The sequence below is a fragment of the Balaenoptera acutorostrata genome, chromosome 11, assembly GCF_949987535.1.
Source record: "Balaenoptera acutorostrata chromosome 11, mBalAcu1.1, whole genome shotgun sequence".
NCBI classification, from domain to species: Eukaryota; Metazoa; Chordata; class Mammalia; order Artiodactyla; family Balaenopteridae; genus Balaenoptera; species Balaenoptera acutorostrata.
Window position 1 is genome coordinate 48,982,305 of NC_080074.1, and position 12,663 is coordinate 48,994,967.

The following is a 12,663-nucleotide window of genomic DNA, read 5'->3' on the forward strand; positions in this document are numbered from 1 at the left end:
AGGAGTGGCCCAATGAGGGGTATCAAAGCCTGAGTGCCGAGCATCTATTCCATGGTGTGGCAGTGTTTGGAGATTGGTTACCTACAGGCAAATTGATCAAATATATGCATGTGCTAAGGATATGTTTTCAGGATATGAAGGACAATGGGTGCCAGGTTTCTCACTGTCATAGAACGGAGTTACCAACATGAAAAAGGAAAAAACTAGAATTAACCTTGTGGTGTGGGATTGGAATTGGATGTATTATACGAATTCAATTTAAATAGATAAATATTATGTCAATACACATATCCTCTAGCCCTGGCCATTGTTGGGGCCTGGGAACAATGACACTCTAGTGACCAGAGCTTGTTTTTTAAATACCGTTATCCACTATGAGGAATAAGGGCTCTTTGGAGAAATGGCTGATTCCAGGCTGAAGCAGGAAAAGAACAAGGTGAGCCTTAGAATATCTTATGCCAGAAAACAAAAAAGTGCACAAAGAATGATGGGGACATGTCAAAATGACACAGAAACTAGCTTGCAGAGGCTCTAGTGGCCAAATCAGGGACAATGTGAACATCAAAATAAATGATAGTAATGGATTATGACTCATTATAATTTGAATAAAGTAGGAAGCCAGGGGTCCATACTGATATAATAAGTAAATGCATACATTGACATTTTGATGAGGAACAAAATTTCTCAAAGTACCTTACCCTCTCCCAAATACTTCACAGTGGAGGTGACTTGCAGACATCACCTTATTCAAATGATGGATGTGAACACCATCAGTAACAGAATATTTAAAAACTGCATGTCACCTGAAAGGATCCAACGAGAAGAGCACAATCACTTCTGCGGTATCCCTGCCAGAGATGCATAACCTAATCTAATCAAGAGAATATCAGAAAAATCTTAGGTCATTTTACAACATAGCTGGTTTGTGGTCTTCAAAAGGGTTAAAGTCAGCAAAGTCAAGAAAAAAAGTGAAGAAGTGATCTAGATTGAAGGAAACTGAAAAACATAACAACCAAATATAACACATGATTCTGAATTATACCTTTTAATTAAGAAGGACCTATGGGGACAGTTGATGAAATTGAATAGGATCTGATGATTAGGTGGTCCTAATTAGTCAGTGTTAACCTCCTGATTTGGATGATGTTTTGAGGTTATGTAGGAATTACACACAGAAGGATTCAGAGCCACTGGGCACCATGTTGGCAGTGTATTCTCAAACTGTTCAGAAAACATAAAAGGCTGTACTTTACTTGCAAATTTTGGGAAAGATTGAGATTATGTCAATGTCTTTAAAAAGTGGGAAAAACTCTTATTCTTTTGAAAGGTATAATTCAGCAAGAAGAGACAAATAAATGAGTAAGTAAAACATGTCTATCAAATGGTTATAGGCTTGAGCCCGGGGCACTCCCACAGTTAAAAATCAAACAGCAGAGAAACAGCCAGCCAAGAAGGACTGAGAAGGAGCCATCAATGAGGCAGGATGTAAATGAGAAGAAGCTGAGGAAGAAACCAGAAGTATGACAAATGCTGCTGAGAGATCAAGTAAGATGAACAGAAAACAAGTGATCACTAGAACTGGCCCCAAGGCATCATGGAAGGAGTCATGTTGGAGCAGTTTTCAGCTGAGTGAGGATAGCAGTCAGATGAAGAAGAGTTGAAAAGAGAAAGGGAGGTGAGGACGTGGAGTTGGTAAATATAGATATCTCATCCCACAAGTGCTGCTGTAAAAGGAAGCAGAGAATGATGTTGTAGTTGGAGGGTTATGTAGAGAATACAGAGAGTTCTTTGTAAGATGGAAGGTTACCAGGGCAGTTTGTACAGTGACGGGGGGTGATCCAGCAAAGAGGGAGAAACTCAGGATGCAGGAAACAGCCTAAATTGGAGTAGTGAGAGGGCTTCGATGACGATTGCATGTGGAGACACTGCCATTGGCAGGAGCAGAGGCCCTTCATCCTAGTAATAAAGGGGAAGGGAGAGACGATGGGCCCAGGGAAAGATGTGACCTCTGTTAATGGTGGTGAGGAGGGGGAGAATTTTGTCTAAGGTTGTGTCTATTCTCAGTGTAATATGAGGCCAGGTCCTCTAGTGACAACGGAGAGTGTGGAAGGCCAGTGGTTGGGCATGTGTGCTGGGACTTTGAAATGAGAGAAGTAAATAGTGATAGTCATTTTGGAGAGTGGGGACACCGACACAGAAGGATTGCAGAGAAGTGACTAAGATGACCAGGCAGACTTGAAGGCCCTTTTGAGATTTGTGGTTATGAGTTTAAAGTGAGGGGAATTCCCTGACGGTCCAGTGGTTAAGACTCCACACTTTCACTGCCGAGCGCGCGGGTTCAATCCCTGGTCGGGGAACTAAGATCCCACAAGCCGTGTGGCACGGTCAAAAAAATAAAAAATAAAAAAAATAAAGTGACATCTGTCAGCATGTTTTTGGATTTTTCCAGCAATATGCAGCTGTTTCGGTACAGGTGAGGATGTAGGAAATACTAAGTGTCAGATCATTTTTTTCCGAATATATACATATGTATTTCTTCAGAGATACTAAACGGTTCTAAACAAAGAGCCAGGTATGAATTGCAAAGCTTTTAATGAAAATGTTTGTATTTTTTACAGCACGCAGAATTTCACACCTGTGGTTAATTAGCAATTATTTCAATACTTGAAAACTCATCTGCCTCTGAATTTGTCATAATGCATGAATCTAACTTAATAAAATTAAGGAAAAGCAACAGGTCATCTAATCCCTCTTTATATTCCGTCATGATCAGCAAGATGCATAAATGAGTTCTTTAAAAGGGATAAGATAGATTGATATACAAATTGTGAGTTTATTTTTAAAGCTGTGTAAATGCAACATTTCTAAGAAAACATTTAAATCAAAGGTCACACTTTATGGAAACAAAATTCTTAATTCAGGCTGTTTTTATTTTAGCCACTTGGCATTCTGCTCTTTTTAAAATTTTATATTGCCCAACAAAGAGTGGTTATCTTTTACTGTTTTTGGAGATGACAGAACAGATGAAGGTGTCACATGCCTACACAAGTGGGATTTTGCCTAAGATCAATTTGTTTAAACATATTCTTTGGTTATATTTTTATTGCATATTGGGGAGTACTTACATCATTCAAGATTAAGTCTGGGTTATTTGATTAAGAACTGAATGTACTGGACATATATTTGATAATTAAGATTTTAGACAAATATTCACCAGCATTAGTTCTATTAGCAAACCGAAAAATATTGTAGGCCTAGTATCAAACAGTAAACACATGAGGTAAACATTAAGCCTCTTAGAAGAAAGACCATATGCTCCTGCTTCTGTAAAAACATTATTTGTTTGAAAGAATGGTAGTATGACCTTTCGCTCAACTATTACTTCCTTAATGTGAAAAAGAGACAATGAGCTGAAGAAAGAAAACTCCACAGTTACACTCCGCAACCCTGAACATAACTCCTGAGATCTTGGTTTTGACAACGATTTCTCCATGCCACCCTGCAGAGAAAGATGAAACAAATGGTAATAAGTTTAAAACATACCTTTGTTGTAATACACATACTTCAAATCCTTTGGGGGAACAAAATAGTTTATCAATACTGAAATACAGGCTACAGATCAATCCAAGTATTAAATGGAGATATGTATACCAAGTACTTCCTGTCTCCCCCCAAGCCTTCACTAGAGCACAGAATGCTGAAGAAGAATGTTGAGTCCTGTGTAGTCCACAACTTCGAAGTACATTCCACATTTACTTAATTACAAAAATAATTTCAAGATATGCCAAGGAGTTCGTAGAGTGCGGAAAATCTTTAAAACTGTAGAAATTGGGACTTCCCTAGTGGTACAGTGGTTGAGAATCCGCCTTCTAATGCAGGGGACGCGGGTTCGAACCCTGGTCAGGGAAGTAAGATCCCGCATGCCGCGGGGCAACTAAGGCCGCGTGGCACAACTACTGAGCCCGAGCGCCACAGCTAGAGAGCCCGTGTGCTCTGAAGCCGGTGTGCCAAAGCTAGAGAGAAGTCCGCGCACGGCAACGAAGAGCCCGCGAGCTGCCACGAGGACCCGACGCAGCCAAAAATAATAAATAAATAAATAAATATTTTTAAAAAGAAAAAAACTCTAGAAATCCCCTAAAAAAAATTGAGGAGTAAAAGAATAAGATTCTGGGGCTTCCCTGGTGGCGCAGTGGTTGAGAGTCTGCCTGCCGGTGCAGGGGACGCGGGTTCGAGCCCTGGTCTGGGAGGATCCCGCGTGCTGCGGAGCGGCTGGGCCCGTGGGCCACGACTGCTGGGCCTGCGCGTCTGGAGCCTCTGCTCCGCAATGGGAGGGGCCGCGACGGTGAGAGGCCCCCGCTTGCCTCGCACAGAAACGAAGACCCAACATAGCCATAAATAAATAAATTAATTAATTAAAAAAAAGAATAAGATTCTGAATCAGTTAACGTAGATGGTTTCTATGTGATACGTTGTTTAGCATATATCTAAAGCTGCAATTTTCAGTTCTCAGTAGTATACGTTGGTCTTTGGAAATATTCCCTCACTTCTCTCATAACAGTAGGGTAAAACAGCTCTCCCCTTTAACGATTAACACATAGCATGCTCTGTAACAGGAACTAACATAGTGTTGTAGGTCCATTATACTGCAAACACAGAGAAACGAACATACAAACAAACTCATAGAAAAAGAGGTTGGATTTGTGGTTACCAGAGGTGGAGGTTGTGGGTGGTGTGAGGGGAGGGGATTGGATGAAGGCAGTCAAAGGTACTACAAACTTCCAGTGATAAGTACTAAAGATATAATGTACAACATGATATATATAATTAACACTGCTATATGTTATATACGAAAGTTGTTGAGAGAATAAATCCTGAGACTTTGCATCACACACACAAATTTTTTCTTCTATTTCTTTAATTTTGTATCCATATGAGATAATGGATGTTCACTAAACTTACTGTGATCATCATTTCATGATGTATGTAAGTCAAATCATTATGCTGTACACCTTAAACTTATACAGTGCTGTATGTCAATTACATCTCAATAAAACCGGAAGGGAAAAAAAAAGCATACCATGCTTTAATGCCTTGTGGATCTTGGACAACCCTCTTTGCACATCGTACAGCTTCAGTGATGTCATCTTTCAGCAACACTGAAAAAGAATTGGTGAGAAATGGAAACAACGCTCATAGAAATTCCATTTTAAGTTTAGGTTCAGCCAGCTTCATTGTCTTAGGCTGAGAAAAGAACAACTAAAATTATTTTTTAAGAGTCCATGTATCTGTGAATGTTGGGGGAAAACTCTTTCTTCATTCCATCCCATTTGGCATGAAATAAAGCATTCTGTTTCTCATTTACCAAAGTCATAGGAAGCTCTGGAATTATTAACTAATATGATAGAAGGTTCTCTTTTTACTAGGCACTGTAAAAAACAAAACAAAACAGAAACAAACCAACAAGCAGAAACCGGTCTAGCACTTTTTTGCTCAGCAATTCTACTACTGGAAATTCACCCTAAAGAAATAATAAGAGATGTACCCAAAGATGTATGTACAAGGTAGCAATTAATAATAGGGGAAAATGGAAACAGCCTAAGTGCTTAACATTAAGAGTTGGATTGATAAATTATAGAATATTTATAAAGTGGAATTCTATTCATCTTTAAAAAATAATATAGATTGGTATTTGTTGACAAAAATAATTTTGTGTAATAAAGAGCAAATAGTAAAGCAGTAAATATAGTACAATTTCATTTTTGTTGAAACACACATTGCTTACATGTTTGTATGTGTGTACATCATATGTGTATAACATAGCTTTACATTCATATATGTAAGTGATACATATCCTCAAAGAATATATGTATACCCAAAGTTTCCAGTGGTCATACATCTCCGGGTAGTAAGAATTTTTATTCAATGACCACAGATTATTATATAATACAGAATTTTTTTAAAATAAATTAACTGGATACAAAAGCATATTCTAAGACGAATCTTCTCTTTTAATATTTAAAAATTTAACAATATCAATTTTGTAATACTTCTCCAATATTTTACATACTAAAGATTCCACATGTTATCTCTCTTTTAAAAGGAACTGAATAGAGTATTTGTTTCACCCCAATTAAACAAATCCGTAAATTAACTTGTTAGAATAACAATGTTTATATAGGAACTATATTTTTTAGAGATACAAACTAAAGAATTTAGAAATGAAATGTCATAATGTTTCTAATTCACTTTAAAATCACTCAGCAAAAAAAAATATATGTATATATATATAATATATACATAAAAGAAGTAAATATGACAAAATGTTTCACTGTTCTAAAGTACATGATGAGCATATTGATGTTTATTATACTAATATACTAATGTTTCTAATTTTCCATATATTTAAAACATTTCATAATAAATAAAAAGCAAAAGCAATTTTTAAAAAAGGACCACACATATTCCTCCTCTTTGGTTAACTACTAATCCTTTCATTTTCCAATAAAGGAGGGTAGATTAAAAAAAAAAAAAAAAAAAAGACCACACACCAAATTATACCTAAACCTCCCCAAACAAGGTAAGTAGGAGGAATGGCATTGTTCTTTTCTTTTCCTTTTTTAAAAATTTTATTTTATTTATTTATTTTTTAACACCTTTACTGGAGTATAATTGCTTTACAATGGTGTGTTAGTTTCTGCTCTATAACAAAGTAAATCAGCTATGCATATACATATATCCCCATATCCCCTCCCTCTTGCGTCTCCCTGCCACCCTCCCTATCCCACCCCTCTAGGTGTTCACAAAGCACCAAGTTGATCTCCCTGTGCTATGTGGCTGCTTCCCACTAGCGATCTATTTTACATTTGGTAGTGTACATATGTCCAATTGGCATTGTTCTTTACAAAGCATCAACAAGTCCAGTTATAATAAAGTGATGTCATTCCAGAAGCTTTTGTATATTAGAAAACAGCAACCTTTTATGATACCAGCTCTTTAATTTCTTCCTTAAGGAATTACGAGAATAATAAAGAGTTTCTAGAAGTTAAGATGGAGTTTTTCTAGGTCCCTGATGAACCCTTCAAGGCCTTTTCATTTGTATTGAATCTCTATTCTTGTAAGTATAACCAGATGGATCCTGTGCCATCACTCAACATTATCTTGTCTTACCGCTGCAGTGTATGTGACAGCCGTTAGATGCTCTTGGGGTTTTGCCATCATTACACCAGTAGCGGCTATTGATTTGAAATATCCCATAATCAGTGCTTCGGCTTCCAGGATTGTAGTTTGTAGCTCGTGTGTTATAACTGCTTTCCCATTTGGCCAAACACACCCCTGAAAAAAACGTATCTTAAGTAATAAACAGCAACACCATATGACTTATAGTTCATAGCATAATTATATAGTTCTATTTAACTAATTCTATTTTACTAACGACTTTATAAAGATGTATTTTACTTGTAAAATATTTTAACACTTTGGTGTTAAAGGGCCCTTAAGAGAATTCTTTTGTTAGCAAATCATTTGGTAATACGAATGAAACAAGGTAACATATTTTTAAAAATATTAAAATAGCTGTTTCTTCCATTGCTATTACCCTTCCTCTGCTCCCATCCCTCAGGTAAGATTCAGCCTAGAATAGGAAAATCAACAGAGTTGTTGAGTGGGTTTGGTAATTAGCAGCAGATGCATATGCTAATGCTTTTTATTAGGAAAAATAAGGATTTTCTGGGAGAAAGAAAATTTCTTATGATACCTAAAGGTGAATTTGGATATCAAATTAGAATCCAGGGCTTCCCTGGTGGCACAGCGGTTGAGAATCTGCCTGCCAATGCAGGGGACACGGGTTCGAGCCCTGGTCCGGGAAGATCCCACATGCCACGGAGCAACTAGGTCCGTGAGCCACAATTACTGAGCCTGCGCGTCTGGAGCCTGTGCTCCGCAACAAGAGAGGCCGCGATAGTGAGAGGCCCGCGCACCGCGATGAAGAGTGGCCCCCGCTTGCCGCAACTGGAGAAAGCCCTCGCACAGAAACGAAGACCCAACACAGCCATAAGTAAATAAATAAATAAATAAAATTAAAAAAAAAAAATTAGAATCCAGACAACGGGAGTCATAGAATAGGAAAAACTGTGTCATCCATCCGCCCATGTAGCCATTTGCTCATTCATTCAAAAATAGTTATGGAGGGGAAATGTCTGAATTCAATCTGAAAAATTCAGTGATTACATTGACAGATATGGACTAAAATATAAAGTAACTTTTACTTGGGGCACATCTTGAATTCTGTGGAAGAAAATGAAAAATAATCAACTAGAGTAAGAATAATAAAATGTCATTTCATGCTGCATTTCAGGAATCCTTATATAGATATTGATTGAGGGGAAATAGGTTCCTACTGTCCCTGTTTTACGAATTCAATGTAATTTTTGAAAAACTTTGCTGTTAAAAACCCAACATCATGGTAGGGGGATTACAAATGAAAAAAATACTACATTACTCAGGCTTGCAGAACCCAAGTTCCAAACTGGAAATGGCTGGAGTCCAACACCAAGGGCTTGACAGACATATCCTCAGTGCACAAATGAATCTTTGAGTCAGCCTACATCTGCCAGCTGGCAAATTTAGTGGCACTAGAAGAGTACAACGGGTCCTGGCATGCTTAGAACGGTATAGAATTTGGTCCTCCCATGCCTCAATCCTTCACCTGGTACATCTGATTCTGAAGGAACAAGTTGATGTTTTTAACCATTGTAAGTGTACAAACCATCAAAGGAATAAAAAAGTCCATTCACTCAAACTCCCTTTCTTATTCTTCATCCTCTATGAGTATCTGTTCCACAGCTGGCTAACTATTTGGAAGGATGAAGAAGAGTTAACTTACAGTTTGCCAGGCTGATTCCCTTAAAGCCATCCAATCCAAGTCTTTTCAGAGTTCTGGCAAGCTCACACCTCTCAAAGATCTTGCCTTGGACAGCGACAGAAAGGAGGAGAAGCCCCAGAATAAGCACAGCCTTCATGTTGACTGAGAAGCCAGACCTCCAGGCTGACCAGGCTGAGCTGGTCCTGGTATTTAACATCTTTTCACTTCCTTCTTCTCCGAGTGGTCTGGCAGCTCCACCCTTTGAGACATGTGGAAAACAGGAACCGTTTATTGGTCCACTGACTTTAAAAGTTTTCTTCCTTATGTTTGAAGAGGGATATTCTGAGGTCCTAAGGATGACCTGCAAGAAAATAATGAAATGACATTGCTTAAAGACATTGCTCAGGAAGAATTGGGATTAGCACTATTGCCAAAAGAGGAACCTCCTCCTATTTTATCATGAATTTCAGCAACTATAAAGGGAAAAAACTGAACATTTTATGTAACTGCAAATGAGCTCCAATCTTTGATTAATATTCATTTTCATTAAATTGTTTTATGTGCCTTCACTATGTTGTCTTCATCTTTTTCACTTAAAATTACTTTATATACTTTCCACAAAAGAACACGACACTCTGTTTGTTGTTTTGATAGTTATATAGCACAACACCATGTTGCTCAGCCAGATTCCTATACTAACTTTTTTGGTTACTATTGTAAACTCTTAATTTATAAATCAATGTTTACTATTATAAATAAGTCTCATGTGAACAACACTCCTAACTCCTTTCTGACAATGCCTTACTTCACATTTCCATGTTAGAACATAAAGGGTCATTAAAGCAAGGGAACTTTATAGCAAAACCTACAGAAGAATACCAGAATATGTCACCAAAAAATCTTGCCCTTTGGCATGAGAATGATTTTGAGCTAAAAGCAATTGAAAAGAAACAGATCCAAGAAAAGTTCTCTGCCCTCCCCCTATTTTCTTGAAAGCAGAACATAAATTTGTGCAGAAATTAATCACCTACAACCTTAGACACTTAGCCCCAAGATAGCACCAGAGGACTCTACAAAACAACATTTACTGACTAGCTATTATCTTCCATTGGTTTCTTATATATTGATCGTCCCACAATTTGCCACCCTTGGAAGCCTAGTGCTTGTTGCTCCTCTAAAAATATATTGTTCTTTGGTTAAGATGATATGTAAGTCCAAGTTCTAGCCACCTCTTGGAGTTACTCATCCCTGCATTTCTCATAAGTATATATGAGATATACATGTTAATAAACTTGTTCTCTTGTTAATCTGTCTTTTGTTCCAGAGCCCCAGCCAAAAACCTAAAAGGGTAAAAGGAAACAAATTTTTCCTTCTGTACAGTTTCTGGTGATGGGACAGTAAAAGGCTGGAACACTCCACTCTCCCTAGAGACTATAGTTTAGATATGGGATAACTGACAACAGACCAGCAGAAGGTAAGAATTCTTACCATGTGAGTCTCCCAGATCTCTGTCTGTAGTGCACAGTCAAGAGAGGAGGATAAACATTTCTCCTTGTCCCTTCCTTTCCAAATGCACAGTGGCAGGAGAAAAACATTTGTGAAGATAGATCTTCAATCGTGACTTTTGTGATTTTGTTGTTGGTAATCAACACCTATGGGTATTGATTCTTAGCCTCCCAGAAAGAGTCATGTTTTCCTTTGTCTCTGTCTTTTGTGTCATTTGTCCTAAGGATGAAAAACCGTAAGATGAGACTCTCCTTTTGTCTCATTTTATGTAATGAGAACTTGGCTTTGTAACCAGTGAGCATATTCCCTCTGGTTTCTGCCACTTGGGGCTGCAGACTGTCTGTCAGGCTTGCATCAGCAGCTAGTCAGCCAGCTAAGAGCCTAAGACATGAAGTGACAGGCAACATTCTCTTTGTCCAACCATGCTGGCTCTCAGGGGAGTTTGTCTTAATAAAGGGTCTCAGTTCATAAGGGGCTTTTATCACCCCTACTTTCATTGCCTTGTTCGTGAGGGAAAAATTCTCATCCCAGTATCCCATTTCTGGTAACACAGATAAGTAGGTCAGTGATTTTAGGTGTCTCACTTTGTGGGAGATAGAGGTTTCTTTGACACCTGTGACAATGAAGGTCTTTGCTTTCTTAGGCTATCTCTGGAGTGGCTCTGCATCTTGAGAGGGCTACATTTCTTAGGGGACACCTTTTGTGTCCATGGTTAAGCCTTGAAATTGGTTTTAAGACATAAAAAGACTTACTGGCTTGGAGTCACAATTGAAATAGGTATATTAAAGATTTGGACTTTTACATCTGAAAGGATTTTTAAGAGAGCCCTCATCTTAAACAGATGTCCTACTGGTACCTATGGGAAGATCAGATTAAGAAAGGAAGAAAGGAAGGAAGGAGGGAAGGAAGGAAGGAAGGAAAGAAGGAAGGAAGGAAGGAAGGAAGAAAGAAAGAAAGAAAGAAAGAAAGAAAGAAAGAAAGAAAGAAAGAAAGAGGAAGAAAGAAAGGAAGAAAGAAAGAAAGGAAGAAAGAAAGGAAGAAAGAAAGAAAGGAAGAAAGAAAGAAAGGAAGGAAGAAAGAAGAGAGGTACAGAGGAATACCTTGGCTAGTGTGAGAAAAAACAAAACACTTCCTTTACAAGATTAGGAGAGGAAGATCAGAGAACAAACGTTAAGAAGTGCAGGTGGCACTCAAGCAGGTGTACAACTTACGTAAATATTGATAGCCAGGAAACAGCTTTGATAAAGGTTCAGAAAATGCACTGGAGGAGTTGATTTATTGTCCCTTACTCTGTAAGCAGACCCCACCAGGTCCAGACCTTCCCCGTATTTTGGGCTGGCACTACAAAAAAAAAAAAAAAAGTCACTGAACTATCCTATCTTACCGTTAAAGAAAAGAGAAACATTACAGTAATTATCCTAGATTTCTGATAATGGGCAAATATGCCCGAGTTCCTTCTTAGATAAAACCTATAATCCTTTCTCAGTCCCTTGGAAATATTGATCTTACCATATCTTTGAAATGTAAGCATCCAAAGAGACAATTGTGGGGACTTCCCTGGTGGCGCAATGGTTAAGAATCCGCCTGCCAGTGCAGGGTACAAAGGTTCAAGCCCTGGTCCGGGAAGATCCCACATGCCACGGAGCAACTAAGCCTGTGCGCCACAACTACTGAGACTGCGGTCTAGAGCCCGCGAGCCACAACTACTGAGTCCACGTGCCACAACTACGAAAGCCTGCGTGCCTAGAGTCCGTGCTCCGCAACAAGAGAAGCCACCACAATGAGAAGCCCGTGCACCTCAACGAAGAGTAGCCCCCGCTAGCTGCAACTAGAGAAAGCCCGCGCGCAACAAAGACCCAATGCAGCCAAAAATAAATAAATAAATGAATTTATTAAAAATAAAAAATAAAAAAATAACAAAGATAATTGTTGGCTAAAGCAACCATGGGACTGGAAAAAAAAAAGAGAGAGAGAGAGTTTTAAAAACAAACTGCTATTTGATATTTCCATAAGCTCCCTTGCCCCAAATTTTGTCCACAGCCTCCATAAGATCATGTATTAAAGACAAGTAAAAATCTTAAAAGTCTTTTCCACAAATATTGGTAAAAGCTTCAGCCATCTGAGCAGGTAAACTTAACTTGTTCAATCTACCAGAAACACCATTTAGATCCAACTATTCTTTTATAAGCTAGTGAGTTTTGTACTACTGTACCTGATATGTGGCTAACATTTTAAAATGAAATCTATAAGATCTCTGTTTGCATCTCTCTATGTGTCTATGTATATCTATACATGTA

General features: G+C 38.3%; 1 protein-coding gene across 1 annotated transcript; it reads right to left on the reverse strand.

Annotated features, from left to right (window-relative positions):
- Positions 1-2,593: 2,593 nt before the first annotated feature.
- Positions 2,594-9,185, reverse strand: LYZ (lysozyme). The gene is made up of 4 exons (XM_028162050.2): positions 8,882-9,185; positions 7,168-7,332; positions 5,078-5,156; positions 2,594-3,499 (listed from the first exon to the last, which is right to left on the reverse strand). The coding sequence occupies exons 1-4, from the start codon at positions 9,075-9,077 to the stop codon at positions 3,433-3,435; spliced, it is 507 nt and encodes a 168-aa protein (XP_028017851.1). The 5' UTR covers positions 9,078-9,185; the 3' UTR covers positions 2,594-3,432.
- Between the last annotated feature and the right edge of the window lie 3,478 nt (positions 9,186-12,663).